This window comes from Crinia signifera, chromosome 9 (assembly GCF_055691185.1).
Source record: "Crinia signifera chromosome 9, ASM5569118v1, whole genome shotgun sequence".
NCBI classification, from domain to species: domain Eukaryota; kingdom Metazoa; phylum Chordata; class Amphibia; order Anura; family Myobatrachidae; genus Crinia; species Crinia signifera.
In genome coordinates this window covers 131,276,172-131,294,602 of record NC_139225.1, presented here as the reverse complement: position 1 = coordinate 131,294,602, position 18,431 = coordinate 131,276,172, and the positions used below count along the sequence as shown (strand labels likewise).

At 44.1% G+C, this 18,431-nt stretch overlaps 2 protein-coding genes across 2 annotated transcripts in view; both read left to right on the top strand.

Annotated features, from left to right (window-relative positions):
- The window catches only part of LOC146036045 (cytochrome P450 2C20-like), a 34,954-nt gene extending 27,844 nt beyond the window's left edge, over positions 1 to 7,110 (top strand). Inside the window, exons 7-9 of the mRNA XM_083159815.1 lie at positions 3,637 to 3,824; positions 5,668 to 5,809; positions 6,727 to 7,110. Coding sequence (XP_083015941.1) covers positions 3,637 to 3,824; positions 5,668 to 5,809; positions 6,727 to 6,908 — 512 coding nt within the window. The 3' untranslated portion in view covers positions 6,909 to 7,110. The remainder of the gene's footprint in view (positions 1 to 3,636; positions 3,825 to 5,667; positions 5,810 to 6,726) is intronic.
- A 3,204-nt stretch (positions 7,111 to 10,314) lies between these two features.
- Positions 10,315 to 18,431, top strand: part of LOC146036047 (cytochrome P450 2C23-like) — a 51,116-nt gene continuing 42,999 nt past the window's right edge. Inside the window, exons 1-3 of the mRNA XM_083159817.1 lie at positions 10,315 to 10,548; positions 11,725 to 11,887; positions 13,673 to 13,822. Coding sequence (XP_083015943.1) covers positions 10,369 to 10,548; positions 11,725 to 11,887; positions 13,673 to 13,822 — 493 coding nt within the window. The 5' untranslated portion in view covers positions 10,315 to 10,368. The remainder of the gene's footprint in view (positions 10,549 to 11,724; positions 11,888 to 13,672; positions 13,823 to 18,431) is intronic.

Genomic DNA, 18,431 nt, shown 5'->3' with positions numbered 1-18,431 from the left:
CATTCAGAATGCATTTACATAAACAGTAATAGTAGCAGTAAAAGGTCTGACTTAAAACACCTACAGTAAAACAGAACAGGTGTTATATATTATACAAAGAATTGGTTGATGATGTGTAGGTTGACGTGCACATAGTTCATAGTTGTCACTGGAAAAAAATTGATACAAGAAAAAATCAACACAGAAAGTTCAACACATGTAAATGTTGACATAAGTGTGGCACTTCATCGGTGTCCATGTCGACACATGAGAATGAATATGAAAACATTCCAAAAAAGAAAAATAAATCTTCAAAAACTCATGTCAACCTTTTTCATTGTCGACCATAGCCGTGCCAGTGTTTTGCATGTGCCATTTAATCCTGGGGTTGCCGTGAATCGCGCGTGGGGGTGGGGGGGGAGGGGGTGAGGGGTGTCAGCTAATCACGGGAGGAGGGGTCGTGGGTGGATGCCGTGAATTGCGGGAGGGGGGGGTCGCGAGGGGGGTGTGGGAGCTGCAAATTGTGGGAGGGGGGGCGCGGGGGGTTGCAGTGAATCGCGGGAGGGTGGGTCGCGGGGGTGGGTGGTTGCCGCAATGACAGGAGGGGGGTCAGGGGTGGGGAATCGCGGTAGGGGGGGTCGTGGGGGGCACCGTGAACGGAGGGAGGGGGGGCCGGCGCGAATCGTGGGAGGGGGTTCGCGGGGTGCCGCGAATCGCAGGGGGAGTGGTGTCACCGGGTGGGGCCGCGAATCGCGGGAGTCACCGGGGGTGCCGCGAATTGCGGGAGGTGTGCTGCAAATCGCGGGTGGGGGGTCGCGGGGGGTGCCGCGAATCGCCACAAGAAAAAATCAACACAGAAAGTTCAACACATGTAAATGTGTCCATGTTGACACATGAGAATGAATATGAAAACATTCAAAAAAAGAAAAATAAATCTTCAAAAACTCATGTCAACCTTTTTAATTGTCGACCATAGCTGTGCCAGTGTTTTGCATGTGCCATTTAATCCTGGGGTTGCCGTGAATCGCGCGCGGCGGTGGGGGGGGGAGGAGGTGAGGGGTGTCCGCGAATCACGGGAGGAGGGGTCATGGGTGGATGCCGTGAATTGCGGGAGGGGGGGTCGCGGGGGGGGGGGGGGTGCCGCGAATTTTGGGAGGGGGGGGCGCGGGGGGTTGCAGTGAATCGCGGGAGGGTGGGTCGCGGGGGGTTGCCGCAATGACAGGAGGGGGGGTCAATGGTGGGGAATCGCGGTAGGGGGGGTCGTGGGGGGCACCGTGAACCGCGGGAGGGGGGCCCGGGGGGTTGGCACGAATTGTGGGAGGGGGGGTCGCGGGGTGCCGCGAATCGCAGGAGGGGGGGTGTGTCACGGGGTGGGGCCGCGAATCACGGGAGTCACCGGGGGTGCCACGAATTGCGGGGGGGGTGTGCTGCAAATCGCGGGAGGGGGGTCGCGGGGGTGCCGCGAATCGCCACAAGAAAAAATCAACACAGAAAGGTCAACACATGTAAATGTTGACATAAGTGTGGCACTTCATTGGTGTCCATTTCGACACATGAGAATGAATATGAAAACATTTAAAAAGTGAAAAATAAATCTTGTCAACCTTTTTCATTGTCGACCATAGCCATGTCAGTGTTTTGCATGTGCCATTTAATCGTGGGGATGTCGTGAATGGGGGGAGGGAGGGAGGTGCATACCTCCCAACATGACCCTCTCCAGGAGGGACACATTGCTCTGTTTCTGGACTTTCTTCTTAATTTATGGATTACCATCACCTGTGCTTAAACACCTTTCTTATCAATTACCCTGTTTAAAACAGGTGATGACAATCATAAATTAAGATGGAAGTCCACAACCCAGCGTTACAGCTCCAGACACACTTTGAGTGACAGATGTAGCCAAATATATAAGATATATATATATATATATATATATATATATATATATATATAGTGTACATATAATTTAAGGTTGTGTTAGTGGGGGGGTCACCAATATATATCTTGCCTTCGGGCAACTGTGATGAACTTACGCCACTGTGTAAGTGACATGGTCTCTTGTCTCTAAAACCCCTTTTAACAGCAGATTGACAATTGTCTGCACTCAGGCTTGGTGTTTCTTAGACTTGAACACATTGAATACCTGGCCTGGTTTCTTTCCAACCACACCCTGCTGTTCTGTATCTACGCCAGGTATGTTCATGATGACCTTGTCACACCCCTTAGCTTCAAACATCCTGGTGAAGTCAAGTTCTTCAGGCTAAAGTACCAACTTCACAACCTTTATTTCTATTACCCATTTGGGAAGGTGCCTTTTCTCCGTCTCTTTTCACAGTCAGTCCTCATCACCTTCATCCCCCTTCCCTAGTTTTACCACAGTTTTGACTGGATTCATACATTTCCTTGACAGTGCATCAGCATTGAGGTGGAGCTTCCAGGGCAATGTTGCATCTCAAATTTGAATGGTTGTAGATCCAAAAACCAGTGTGTCACACAAGCATTCACCTCTTTGTTCATGTACATCCACAATAAGGGTGCCTGAACTCTCTCCCTAACAAATAGTACCTTTGGGATTCTACCACCCAATTAATTGCTAAGCCCTCTTGTTCTACTGCTGCTTATTTATCTGGGTAATAATTTCTGACATAAATATAAGATCTTCTTTTCCTCACCATTTATCTCTTGGGAAAGGACCGCACGCAACACTGTTCTATAAGCAGCAGTTTCTAGAAGTCAGGTGCTTGCAATGTAGGCTCTGCACATAAAGATTGCCTTAGGTCAGGGGTGGCCAAACCGGTCCTCGAGATCTACCAACGGTCCACATTTTCCAGGTTACCTAGCTGGTGCACAGCTGTAGTCATTACTAACTGTCACATTTTCATACATGCTGCATTCATTCCTACTACAGATCCACAGGTTGCCTGGAAAACATGCACCGTTGGTAGATCTTGAGGACAGGTTTGGCCACCCCTGCCTTAGGTCTTGCCAGTCATCTTCTGCCAGTTGAGGACAGATTATCCTATCAGGTGAGTTTTTTTGAACTCTCAGCCAATGATGCTGCTCTAGATGCAAATTCAAGGATAAACAAGTGGTAATTATCCACTAAACCGAGAAATGTTCTGAGCTGAGACTTTTGTTCTGTCTTAGATATTAAGAAGACTACAAAATTTACTGTGAACACGTTCCTCTATCTCAGGGATTATAAAATAAGCAAAATATCAAGTGGTTGGGAACAACTACTTATGGTACACCTGTAATTTTGGGGTGGCCTGAAATTGGTGACAGGGTAATTCATAATCCCTAACATTTTAGACGAGGAGATGCTTTTCTCACTTTTGAATTACAGATTCTAATAGAGGTTTATTGAACAAAACCTATTGGAGAAAAAACAGCCACCCTAAATTGAGGCTCGGAATAGTCTTCACCATCTCATGAATTTATACTGTTTTGGGAAAAGTTAACGCTATTGCCACCACTGTGTTTATAGATTCTTGCGTTTGCTCACATTTGTTCATTGTTTCAAGTGCAATGTACAAAATAATAACATGACTTTAAAGAACAAGTGCTACAGGAAAGAAAACAAAATTACACAAAATAAAAAATATAACAGTCCTACTTTAATTATCACTGTTTCATAAATGTGAATGTATATTTCAGAGAAGATCCATCAGGAAATAGACAATGTAATAGGCAGAGATCGCTGCCCGTCAGTGGAGGACAGGAGTAAGATGCCATACACAGACGCTGTTATACATGAGATCCAGAGGTTTGCTGATATTGTTCCTCTGGGAGTGGCTCATGCAGCCAGTAAAGACACCACCTTCAGGGGATATCATATTGCAAAGGTAGTTTGGCGCAGTGTGAAGAAATGGTTGGAAAATTAAATGGCATCTCTGTTATTAATTAAATTCTATGTACAGTACCCTGGCTAATTTGCTTGTCTCTCCATATGTTGTAGAACACTCCTGACTACCATCCACTTGCCCAGGAACTGCCCACTTCAAACTACTGTTCTTTTCCAGTCTTCTGTAATTTTCCTATTTTCTTATTTATCTTGACCTTGTAAATATTCTACCGGTATTTACAAGGTGAAGATGAACAACCCTTTGCAGTGGGTATCTTGTTAGTGATTTTTCATTATATCCCTGTACTGTATGTATTATTTTCCATGTATTGCTTATCGCCTTGTCTGTTGTAAAGAACGAACACGCATGGTACTGAAGTTTTTGCAAGGATCTCACCTAGTATTTGTATCTCCGTATTATGTGTCTCAATTCCAGGAATGCCCAATGTAAGTCTTTACAGTACACCTAAAATAGTTGCCTCACCTGGAACCTTCATGGGTAGGATGAAAAATTCTTGGAATTGTTGACCCTATACTGGCTTTCACTCTTTTGTATTATGTTCATGGTTTCTGTATTTTTTGTAAAATTGTAACCTCTGTATTATGCCACACACACTGGGGGTTATTCTGGGTGATTCGCAAGCTGGAAATGTGCAGCCTTGCGATTCCACCGAACCCCACCCTGCGAATGTCTGCCCACCCCACCCCCTCGCAGCGTGGGTTCGCCATTACAGGCTGAGAATGGATGTTTAGCATATACTTCCATTAGCATTGAAAGATGTGGAAGGTGCACGCATATCACGCTGGGTCGGATATGGGCGGGCAGCTGACATCTGGTGATGTCAGCTGCCTGCCCCCCGGACCCGCGTCATGGCCTCATTACCATGAGAATGCCCAGTGTTCTCATGGGAACGCCCATGAAATGCTGGGCATTCCCATATGGTAATGGGACTGCCTGGCACCCCCGCCCTTCTCCGCCCCCCCGCACACCAGGTAGGGTGCGTGCACCCAGCAAACCGAAAGTTCACCGTGGGTGCACACACCCTACGTCTGCACATGTCCACACACACAACATCGGTCCATTCGCACAGAGGACTGAAGGAACATGAATAACCCCCCCCCCCCCCCTATCTGCTAAGCACCTTCCTATTGGAGAAAAGTGCTACATAAATAAAAATGTTATTATTATTATTATTATTAGTATTCATAATACTCCTGGAAGCTGTGGGCTAGTCCCCCACAGCCTCAAAGGAGTAGTAGGCCCCAGGCCGCAGGCCCAGTCACAGAGTTCTGACTGCAGTTCTTTATTCACCATGAATAAAGACGTAGATAACTAGGCTAATTATAAATGCTTTGTGGCTTGTATTCTAGATACATGTATCACTGGTATACCCCTGCCGCTGTCTACCCACTCGTGTGCGGCATCGGCGAGTGTGTATTCACTTGCCGATACCGCCGACAGCGGGATCGCTGTAGTGTGTATGGCCCTTAACACTGGGGGGCCCTGACTATTTTGTCAGTCCCGGGCCCCACAGATTCTGATGGCAGCCCAGTACATGTTACTCAGTGGCAATTGCAGGAACCAATGTAAGGGGGTGGAGGTCAATTATTGGATAGGGTAATTTAGGTCCACCCCCTAATGACAATACCATTCAGTAGGTAAATATGATTATTATAATAATTATTTTGTTATTATTATTAATAATAATAATAATAATAAGAATACAATTTTTCATGCTTAGCTTGCTATTGTTTTTCTCGTCATCCCCAAAGCCTCGAACCTTCAAGCTCTAGCATGCCTGCATATTTAATGTGCTGTATTTAAGGTGATTTTTTTTTTTCAGGGAACCTTGATCTTTCCAATCCTGACCTCTGTCCTGAAAGATCCCAAACTGTTCAAGAATCCCAAAAAGTTTGATCCTGGACACTTTCTTGATGAGAATGGTGACTTTAAGAAGAGTGATGCATTCATGCCGTTTTCTGCAGGTACAAACATGTTGTAGTTTACATGATTTGAATTATAATTAGATAAATAGCGAAAGTGTAAGTATATCTTGGCTCTCTCAAAAATTACATCTCATGATAGTTCAAACATATTACACTATAGTAAATATAGTATTTTATGCAAAATTATTTTAAAAAAAATTACCAAAAATAATACAAATTCATTTTCTCACTATATTTGTGAAGAAGGCAGAGGGGGCAGTTGGGGAAGAGGAAAGAGGCAAAGACAGGGGAAAGGAGCAAAGGCAAAATGGTAGCAGAGGTGACAGAACCACAACTGGATAACTTTTAAGTGGTTCTTTTAAGTAGAAAAATAATGAGGAGAGCTGGAGGTAAAGCTGAAGAGAGAGATGAGGAACTAGGCTAGAACGAAGCTCTGAGTGACGGAAATAGCCACTTACCGAAGTCAGTATTATTAACTATATCGGCGGTGGCCAGGGTTGACTCGTGTGTATGGGGCTGTAGATGTTTTTACAAAGGTGTAATGCTTAACCCTTTCAGTGCCATCATCTCTGTGAGACATGTGCCAAATATCCGCTAAAAATGCCAGCGTCGCTCACATTTGTTATATAAACTAAAATAAAAAAGGTTGTGTAAAAAAAGATTATATTTCCTATATTACGTAACCTTTACCGGTCATTTTGATTAACAAAAAATGTTTGCTTGGCAATTTTTACACCTATTTTGACAAACTCACTTGGCACTCAAAGGGTTAATAAAGCAAATACTACATTTATTGTTATACAATGTGTACATTTACTGTGTACCCTAGAAAAACAAGTGATATAAAGAAAATACAGACAGTTGTACAAAATAAATCCTAAAAGTCTTCTTTTAAATTGTTTCATTTACCACTTCTGAATCTGGACAATAACCTTTATGTCATTCTGTCTCCCCAGGGAAACGCATGTGTTTGGGGGAGGGTCTGGCTCGAATGGAACTCTTCCTCTTTCTCATCACTATACTGCAAAGGTTTACACTGAAGACCACAGTGGACAATAGTAACATAATCATAACACCAGAACCAAAGACGAATGCCTCTCGACCTAGTTCCTATGAGATGTTTGTCGTCCCCCGCTAACCGAGTACTGACAGTATATTAGATCTTTTACACAAAGGGTATAAACATCACACAGGAACCAAATAGCAATGCTTAAAGACTTGGCTCTGCCTTGCTGTCCCTCTTTGGTGAAGGTCTAAAAGTTCTTAAAAATGTAATTACAATTGTTTCCCTTATTTTTATGAGCATTTATTACCTAAAAAAATTAATAAAGAAAAAAATAAAAATATACTATACAATAAGATTATTTGGTGTTGCTTTATATTCTAAAGAACGTTACCCTTAATACAAACATCTTGGCCATTCTATATATATTCTGTATACAATAGAATACCCAATTGTGGTGTGGCGCCTAGGAATGATAAATAAAGTCCATATATATGGTGATCCCAATGTTCTGCGCAATGTCCTATTACAACCTAAGGGTGGGTGGGCAGGCCCAGGGACAATTCCATCTTGCACCTTTTTTTTGCCATTATGTGCTTTTTGCGGCCTACTTTTTTAAACTGCCATCCTGTCTGCTAATCACAGAGCTGAGCAATGAGATTATTATATGGATTGCTTTTCGTTATTATACGAATGATGCACTTTTTTTGGGGGATCATTGCTTCTTTTATTTTGGGTGGGCCCAGTGGCAATTCCATCTTGCACATCTTTTGCCATTTTGTGCTTTTTGGGACCTAGCTTATTTTTCTTTTTAGGCGGCTTATTGGGTGTTAAACTGATAAAGACAGATACACGCTTGCAGAGCAAGTCAGTGCTGCACGAAACGCTCCTCGGCTGCACATCATAAACACGATCAAGCCAGAAAAGGGGTCTTATTGGGTGTTAAACTGACAAGCACAATTAGGAAGGAAGCCCCTTGTTTCTGAAAAGGTATACAGCTCCAACCCAGGGGTAAAAGTGGTCCTAGAGAGGTGGGGGAACTCTTTTCCATCTGCCACCTAATTAAACCTCTCACCTCCACACATTAGGCAATGTATTGAGAGACAACTGGTAATAATCACAGAGTTGAGCGAGTCAGTGCTGCACGAAACGCCCACTGCTCCTCAGCTGCACATCGTAAACACAATCAAGCAAGATAGGGGTCTTTTTGGGGCCTATTTTTCAATCTGTTATCCTGTGTGCCGCTGCAGTGCCACTCCTAGATGAGCCACGTGTTTGTGCCGCACACTTGTGTCTTAGCATAGCTATCCAGCTACCTCGGTACAACCTTTTGCCCTAAAAACAATATTGTGAGGTGTAAAGTGGTCAAAATTGTCTGGAAAGGGCTATTAATGTTATTGAGGTTAATACAGTATTACTCTAGGGACAAAAAAACCCGCAAAAATTATGATTTGGGCGTTTTTTTTTTTACCAATTAAAAAAAAAATCCAAATCCAAAGCTTTTCACCTCCATTCGACAAAGCCAAACCCAAATCCAAATCTCGGCACCGAATACAAATTCAAATCTTCGGCCCCGGCACTCATCCCTACTTTAGAGGAGAGAAGGGAACTGGGGGACATGATAGAAACTTTCAAATATGTCAAGGGTTTTAACAAGGTACAGGTGGGAGACATTCTTCACAGGAAGAGGAGCAGCAGAACACGAGGACATGCACTGAAACTAGAGGGAGGAAGATTCAGGGGAAATTTGAGGAAGAATTACTTCACAGAAAGAGTAGTAGATAAGTGGAATCGCCTCCCAACAGAGGTGGTAGAGGCAAATACAGTAGTACAATTTAAACATCCTTGGGATAGGAATATTGATATCCTTACAAAGAAATAAGGATCAAATATGTTTGAGGTAACATGTTTAAAAAAGGGGCAGACTAGATGGGCCAAGTGGTTCTTATCTGCTGTCAAATTCTATCTTCCATGTCGACCTATTTCAGGTGTCCACCTAAGCCCTGTCGATCTTCAATGTTTGACCCAATGCATGTCGACTTTAATAGGGCAACCTAACGACAACCGTATCCCATGGGATACTGTTATCCTATTAAACAACCTGGGTATATGTATTCTGTTTCTCTATATCTTATATAGCAACAAACACATACTAAACTGTTACTGTACAACTAGCGGTTTTCCTATCTATACAGAAAATTCCATATACAGTATGTCTACAAAGTAACACAGACCATCCTGGACTGGTATATCATGGTTTCTTTAGATAATGGCCTTTTGGACTGAGAATTTGACCTGATAACAGTTTGGAGTCTGGCTGAGTGCCCATCACATGCATTTATTACATTGCAAGCACATTTGTTGACTGAAGAGCTCAATGATGGAAGGCTGACAGTTAACACGTAAGAGGGGTAGTAGAGAGATCAAGGGGGTCTGGGCACTGCGTTATGTAGTCCCCCCAAAAAAGGACCTAAAACACTAAGTGCTGCATTGTTGCACATTTCAAAGGGATCACTTGGCACCCCTTCAACAGGCACAGTCATGGATATTCAGAACCTCTCCACCTCCCTGTGCCCCTGTCCCTGCTGACCGTATTTCAATTTTTTTTTTCAACAGTGACAATTGTATCTAGTATTTATACAGATTTACAATGGTTTTGCTTCAAGTGAAATTGTTCAGAACATATGAGACAATGATTTTAAAGTAAAACTGATTAATGGGATTTTATTCATAGATGTAATATTTCATTCCCATGCAAATGGAGAACATAGTAGCCTAAAAGCCAGTCTAAAACCAGAACCATTTCAGCTACTTTAAGCTTTAATTAACAACCTGAATCAAAACAGTAAGGCAATAGTTGAGCATGGTTTCAGGCAGGCATGTCTAACCCTCCAGCTGTGGGTGAAACTACAAGTCCCATCATGCCTTGCCACAGTTTTGCTATTAGGGAATGCTAAATCTATGGCAGGGCATGCTGGGATGTGTAGTTTCACAACAGCTGGAGGGCCATAGTTTGGACATGCCTGGTTTAAGGTGACTTGTTTTTGGGCACGATTCAGACCTACTCACTGGGTTGCAACTATTTGCAGCCCAGCGATCAGCCTTTGCTGGCCATCTGCAAGTTGATTGACAAGGCTTCTCGCTGGGCTGCAAATAGTTGCAACCCAGAGAGTAGGTCTGAATCGTGCCCAAAAACAGGTCGCCTTAAACCAGGCATGTCCAAACTATGGCCCTCCAGCTGTTGTGAAACTACACATCCCAGCATGCCCTGCCATAGATTTAGCATTCCCTAATAGCAAAACTGTGGCAAGGCATGATGGGACTTGTAGTTTCACCCACAGCTGGAGGGTTATAGTTTAACTTGTCTTGGTTGGGAATGCCTGCTCTAAAGGTATTTAACAACTTTATTCTGATTACTCAGCATGACGATTGCTAGTGCAAACTGATAGCAAAGGCACCAACCTCCAACTCGCCCAACAAGTTATTATTGATCACGTGCTGTTTGCAACATACTGTAGCTCAGTCATTGCCAAAGCTTTTACTTTTACAGAGGGACATAGTGCAGAGACCTTGCTGTACTTGAGCTGTGCTCAGAATGGCAGTAAATATAGCGGGGACCCTTCTCCTGGCTATTGGGGTCACTCTCCTGATCTACCTGGCTAAATGGTGGAGAAAGATATCACAGAAGAACCTGCCCCCGGGGCCCACCCCTCTGCCCCTGCTGGGGAACATCATGCAGATCAGCACCACAGAATTGCCACAGTCTTTGGTTAAGGTAAGCTGGGGCATTTATCCGTCAATAATATAATACAACAGATATCTGGAATGTTGTAAGTGGTTATCTCTCTCAACGTTGGCTTAATTGCTATGGTGTCTATTTACTAAGCACGGGTGGGAGAAAGTACCAGCCGATCATAGCTAAACTGCCAGGTTAGAAACTAGGTTTGAAAAATGACAGTTATGAGCTGGTTGTCTGCTTTATCTCTCTCCAAGGCTTAGTAAATGGACCCCATGATAGACAGAGAGAGAAATGATAGATGCTGCAGGAAAGTGTTGGAGTGTGCTGATTGTCTAGAACAGAGTTCTCAGGTAGCCCTAACAGGCAGCAGTAGAAAGGTCTACAGTGTCCAGCTGACAGTCACTTGGTCGATACCAATAAGGTTGATATGCACTCGGTTGACACAGACAAAATGCAGAAGTGCACTAGGTTGACATAAACAAAAGGTTGACATGCAATAGGTCACAATGAAAAAGGGTTGACACAAGTAAAAGGCCAACATAACAATGGTCGACATGAAAAGGTTCATATGAGTTTTTAAAATGTATTACCTGTCGGAACTGAGTCAAATTCACCCCATTCCAAATGGTACTGAATCACCTCTTATGCCTTGGGATCCAGGTTGACAGGTATAGACCTCGACACACAAAAACCTGTGAAAAGCCCACGTCGACATTTCAATGTGTCGACATTTCCATGTCATCCTTTTGCTTATGTGGGCCTAGTGCACTTCAAAGTTTTGCCTGTGTTGACCTAGTGCATGTTGACCTTTTGTATCAACTTATTGACTGTCTACCTAGGTACTGTAGACCTTTCAATTTACCTCCGCCCCCTCCTAGAAGCGCATGTTTTGAAGGTCTCCCAGTTGGTGCACAGGTGTATTCATTACTCGCTGACCTGGAAAACATGCGCTGTTAGGCGTCCTTGAGAACTGAGTTTGGCAACCACTGATCTAAATCAAATAATGCATTGGTTGATCGATATTCCCTATTGCTGTATATTAGAGAATACAATATCTGTATACATCATATTTAGCAAAAACAGAATTGTAGGAAGCCTAAATAAAAAGTGTATACAGTGTAGAAATGTTCTACACAGTGTAGAGATGTTTAGCTATAGAATGGGTTCTAAGCAGTGCCACCGCTATAATGCACTTATTATGTCTCTCTATAGCTGAGTGAGAAATATGGACCTGTGTATAACATCTACCTCGCCAACAACCCTGCCGTCATTCTCATTGGCTACGATGCTGTGAAGGAGGCGCTTGTTGACCACAGTGATGTGTTTAGTGCCAGAGGGGAAATAGAGTTTTTAAATCTGCTCTTTAAAGATTATGGTATGATATTTGAAAACATAATATTACTTTAAGCTGAACAATTACTAAGAACATTAACATAGTAACATACAGATGGAGCGCCTTTAATATTTGCAGGGGCTGGTGGTCGGATCGCCAGCCGCCAGTCACCGCCAGATGCTCCCCCCCCGAGTCCTTGCTGCCTTGTCGCCGGTTCCTAACGCCATCCCCCACCTCCCTGCTCCCCTCCCTGAAGCGAAGACGGGCAGGGTTCACGTCCCAGCACGCACAGTAACTGGGACGCTCATGCGTCCAAGTCAGATGGAGCACCGGCTGCCTGAGAGGGGCTCCATCAGTAGTAATAAAGGTTAAAAAAAAGACGTTTTCAACCATCGTGTTCAACCTATTTGACGTGTAACTACTGACTTGAGTAAGTCATATCTATATGATTTCCTAAGAGTGCAAAAATGCATCCAGTTTTGATTTAAATTCATTAACAGTAGTTGCTGTAATCACCCCCACCGGCAATGAGTTCCAGCAGTGGCGTAGCTAAGTTTTGGGCGCCCATCCGCCGTTAGGGAGAACTGTATGCTATATGGGGGCGGCCATTTTGTGGTGGTCCTCAGCAGAAGAACGGAGCTGCCGGGACCAGCGAGATAGGTAAGTCTGCCCGGGATTGGGGGGGTATAACTATAGCACCGCAGCCGCCCCCACATGCACAGCGCCCCCCTCCCCCCCCCCCACACGGTGGCGGGGGCTGCGGTGCTATAGTTACGCGCTGAGTTCCAGAATGTTACTGCTCTAATGGTGAAGAATCCTCTTCTTAATCCAGTACGGAATTTATTTTCCTCGAGCCTCAGTACATGCCCGCGTTTCCTAAGTATAGGCCTGTTAGTGACCAATCATCTCCCAGTTCCATCTGATTCCCAATCCTGTATTTGAACATACTAATCATATCACCTCTCAACCATCGTTTTTCCAGTGAAAACATATTCAGCTTGGTTAACCCATCTTTGTATTCTAGTGATTCAAGACCTTTTACTTGCTTAGTCACCCTTCTCTGTACCTGTTCCAATTCATTTATGTCCTTTTTAAGGTGCGGTGCCCAGAACTGAACACAATATTCCAAGTGTGGTCTAACCAATGCCTTGCAAAGAGGCACTACCACATTGGCATCCCTTCAATCCATATCCCTTTTAATGCATGACAGTGTCTTGATTGCTTTTTCTGCCGCACTTGAGCAGTGTGCACTATTGCCCAATTTTTCATCTGTGATGACCCCTAAGCCCTTCTCCACAGCAGAATTCCCAATAATAACTCCGTTAAGTCCAATGTACAGTTGGAGCCCCTCTCAACTTTGTTCCTTAGGTCGTGGCTCACCATGGCTAGCCATGGCTATCCTATTGTTCTCAGCAATACAATACATAGAACAATACTGTAGGGGATTAACAGAGTAATCATATTACTCACATAAATGAGGAGGACTCCGTCTGTATAAGATGCTTGCTCATTTTTGTTCCCATAAAGAATTACTTTACATTTATCAATGTTCAACCACATTTTCCACCTTTCCAGATTAATTAGGTCACTTTGTAATGTACCCACATCCTCTCCTGAGGTTTTGGCAAAGGTTGGTATTGCTGATGCTTTTCACCATTGACAAATGACTTTATTTTATCTTTATTATACAAAGAGACATATAAATACACAGTGCTCCCTTTCATATACATCTAAAGGAATTACATGATCGTTATGATAATGTTAATGTTGGCAAATACTTTCACTATCATCACTGTAATTAACAGAACACAATGCTTGAATTTCTAGGTGTCATCATGAGCAATGGGGAAAGGTGGAAGATAATGCGTCGCTTCTCTCTTATGACTATGAGGAATTTTGGAATGGGGAAGAGGAGCATCGAGGAGAGGATCCAGGAGGAGGCCCGGTGTCTTACAGAGACATTAATGAAGAACAAAGGTGGGTGGAGATATCAAATGATAAAACAACATGATTCATAAAGAGTATTTAATCCATAGATATTTCTTAAATTCTCAAACCTCCTGCTAGGGGTTGGGATCATTTGGTCTATTGCATTATGGTAGAAAGTCATTAGGTCGAATCCATTAGGTCGACATGCTAAAAGGTCGACATGATTCTAGGTCGACATGGGAAAAGGTCGACATGATTCTAGGTCGAAAGGTCATTAGTTCGACAGGTCATTAGTTCGACAAGGTCATTAGTTCGACATTGTCTATGTCGACATTCACAAGGTCGACATGGGGTTTTTCACTGTTTTTTTACCTGAATGTCAACACAGTCGACATGGACACAGTTTAAAGTGCACTGCATCCCCTCGCATTGCTCGCTGCGCTCGCTATGCGTCGGGCACGGTGCCTCGCTACGCTCGGCACACTATTTTATTCTCCCACCACGCCCTAGTGGATGGTAGGGCATGAAATACCGCCTGTCGGCACATGTTGGCTCAAAAAACAGTGAAAAACTCCATGTCGACCTTGTGAATGTCGATATAGACAATGTCGAACTAATGACCTTGTCGAACTAATGACCTGTCGAACTAATGACCTTTCGAACTAGAATCATGTCGACCTTTTCCTATGTCGACCTAGAGTCATGTCGACCTTTTAGCATGTCGACCTAATGGATTCGACCTAATGACTTTCTACCATAATGCAGTAGACCAAATGACCGCATCCCCTTAAGATGTATTCCTAAAAATATTGGTTGTCTATGGATCTATCACAGCTCTTCCTAATCCACTATTTAAATGTGAATGGAAAGTATTAACTTAATCCTTATCAGATTTAGGGCAGGGTGCACTAACATCAGCCACCCCTTACTGCCCCCATCCACCAGCTACCGCATAGATACTTTGTAGAGAAATGGGTGGAAGTGAACCTTTGGCGCAATGGCTGTTTTTAGGAATTTTCCTTCTATCCAAAAATTAACCAAAAAATATGGAATAAAGGTTTATTTCATGGACATAGTATAACAACAAGAGAAAACAATTCTGAAAATGGTATTAAGTACTCTCACCCATCTGGGGGGGTGGAGCCAGGACGGTGTAAAACAGAGTGTTCCAATAGTGGGGCACACCCTGTAGGCTCCACGAACTTAATATTGGGTCCACGTGGGATAAAAACACATCAAGAAAAAACACATCAGGAAAAAACACATCAAAAAGGATTACTGGAATGACGGGAATCCTTCTCACCCAGATGGAGAGGTGGAGCCTGGGATGGTAAGTAACAGGGTGTCCAAGGAAAAGCTCACCCTGTTGGCTCCACAAGCTGACAGCTGGGCAGAGGTCCTCTATGGTAGTCTGCAATCCTCCTAGGGCCAACGCGTTTCGAGTCTTAGGAGACTCTTTTTCAAGGCCTTGAAAAAGAGTCTCCTAAGACTCGAAACGCGTTGGCCCTAGGAGGATTGCAGACTACCATAGAGGACCTCTGCCCAGCTGTCAGCTTGTGGAGCCAACAGGGTGAGCTTTTCCTTGGACACCCTGTTACTTACCATCCCAGGCTCCACCTCTCCATCTGGGTGAGAAGGATTCCCGTCATTCCAGTAATCCTTTTTGATGTGTTTTTTCCTGATGTGTTTTTTCTTGATGTGTTTTTATCCCACGTGGACCCAATATTAAGTTCGTGGAGCCTACAGGGTGTACCCCACTATTGGAACACTCTGTTTTACACCGTCCTGGCTCCACCCCCCCAGATGGGTGAGAGTACTTAATACCATTTTCAGAATTGTTTTCTCTTGTTGTTATACTATGTCCATGAAATAAACCTTTATTCCATATTTTTTGGTTAATTTTTGGATAGAAGGAAAATTCCTAAAAACAGCCATTGCGCCAAAGGTTCACTTCCACCCATTTCTCTACAAATTAGCTCTTGGTGCCTTACGGGAAGACACCGGGAAGTTTAACCTAGGCAGCAAGGGGTGCGCAGGGATACACAAGATCACTTTTTTCTTCTTAGACCGCATAGATACTAATTGCATATGTACTAACATAGGCGATTAGTATAGCAAAGGACTCTTGCGATAAGAGCTGCATTTTGCGAAGCACCCGGGGGGGGGGGGGGGGGGGGGGTGCGAGTCCCAGGTGGCTCTCCCCCCTCCTCCTGCCCAGTGCTGCAGTGCTCTCCTCCCTGCACCCAGAAGTGGAAGTACAGGGCTAGGGAGGATGAGGTCACTGGTCCAGGCAGCACAGAAGGAGGCTGCCTGGATAAAGGTGAGGCGGGGGTGGCGGGGGTCCATGCGGTGCGGCGGGGGTCCATGCGGGGTTACAGTGGATGTGGTTAGAAGCCCATATTGCTTTTTCTGGAGATACCCCCCAGCCCCCCTGCAGCAGAAACCCGGTGTGCAGGTTTTCCTGCATACCAAAAATTAGGTTTTGTAATAGTGCATCCTGCCCATACGGACGGATTCAGACCTGCTTGCTAAGCTGCGTATATTTGCTGCCTGGCAAGCAGGTAAACACTAGAGATGTGCACCGGCCACTTTTCGGGTTTTGGGTTTTGGGTTCTGATTACCTTGAGGTTTTGGGTTCTAATGGGTTTTGGCAAAACACCTCCTAAGTGTTTTGTGTTTGGATTTATTTGGGTTTTGGGTTCTGATTTTTTTGTTAAAAAAGCCTAAAAACAGCAAAAATTGCAGAATTTTGTGTTTTTTTTGCTCCTACACTATATTGACCTCAATAACATTCATTTACACTCATTTCCAGTGTATTCTGAACACCTCACACCTCACAATATTGTTTTTATTGCCAAAGTTTGCACTGAGGTAGCTGGATAACTATGCTAAGCCACACAAGTGTGCGGCACAAACACGTGGCTCATGTAAGAGTGGCACTGCAGCGGCAGACATGATGGCAGTTTAAAAAAATAGGCCCATAAAAGATACCTATCTGGCTTGATCATGCACTGTTTACCATGTGCAGCCAAGGAGCGGTGGGCATTTTGTACAGCACAGAGTTTGTCTGCAAGTGTGTAACTGTTTCGATCACTTTAACATCCAACAAGACCCCTATCTGGCTTGATTGTGTGATAATGTAATCTGATTGTTTAATTTTGTGATTATTATTCATTTATTATTACCAGTCGTCTCTTAAATCATTGCCTAATGGGTGTAGGGGAGTGGGCTAATCAATTTTAAGGTGGCAGATGGAAGATGTAATGTAATGTAAACCATCACTAGCATTGGTTGCAGCAGTGGCAGTAACTAACGGACCCGGCTGTGCAGATAAGGAGGAAGCTGACAGCGATGATGTCAAAGGGAGAGCCAGCGAACTGTTGCTCCATGCAGCGCTGGAAAACTTCGCTGCCCGTGGTGATGCCATAGGGCATGCGTAACCATCACTAGCATTGGTTGCAGCAGTGGCAGTAACTGATGGACCCGGCTGTGCAGATAAGGAGGATGCAGACAGCGATGATGTCAAAGGGAGAGCCAGCGAACTGTTGCTCCATGCAGCGCTGGAAAACTTCGCTGCCCGTGGTGATGCCATAGGGCATGCGTAGGAAGACGTAGCACCCAATAGGGGTCATGAAGGCAGTAAGCATGGAAGAGGCTCTGTCCAGAGGGATCTGCCAAAACCCACACTTGGCATTCAGGGTGCTAAAGACCGTTGCACCTGGCATGTCAGTGATCACCTGCTCGATGGTGCAGAGTGTGTATCTGTTTTGGTCAGTTTAATATTTCATAAGACCCCTATCTGTCTTGATTATGATTATGATTATTTTTATAATTAATTTCATCTGATTTTTAATTTGGTGATTCATTTATTATTTATTATTACCATTCGTCTCGTCAATCATTGCCTAATGGGTGGAGTGGAGGGGGCTAATCAATGACTAGGTGGCAGCTGGAAGAGTTCTATCTGGCTGCGACTTCTGTAACTCTATTGATCGCTAGGGTGGATTCAGGTGATCTGGCTCGCTAGGCGGGTGTTCCCTTTGCTCACTGCTTCACATGCGTCCCTTGTGAAGCTGTGCGCTCTGTCGAGGAGGATGTCCTTTGCCGTAAGAGAAGTACTGATCTTCTCTCAAGGTGTTACGACTCGTAGCTGCACTCCCCTGCTACAACCTCAAAACAAGCACCAAGACCCCTATCTGGCTTGATTGTGCACTGTTTACACAGTGCAGCCGAGGAGCAGTGGGCGATTGGTGCAGCAATCAATTACTCTCATTAGTGGAATTTAATCAGTTGTATGCATTTAAAAGACAAGTCCCTCATACGAATGACTCTCAGCAGTAGGCACCAGACCAGACAGGTAGATGAAGCAGTACTAGACACCACACGGTAGATACTGCAGTACTAGGCACAAGACCGGTAGATAAGGCAGTACTAGGAAGTACTAGGCACCAGACGGTAGATACGGTAGTACTAGGCAGTGGGCACTAGACCAGACAGGTAGATGAGGCAGTATTAGTTGTGTGTGTATCTGTTTTGGTCAGTTTAATATTTAACAAGACCCCTATCTGGCTTGATTGTGATTATGATTGATTGATTATTAATTAATTTTTTGATGTGATTGATTCATGGTCGAAACCCCGTTTAACAACCTGGTTGA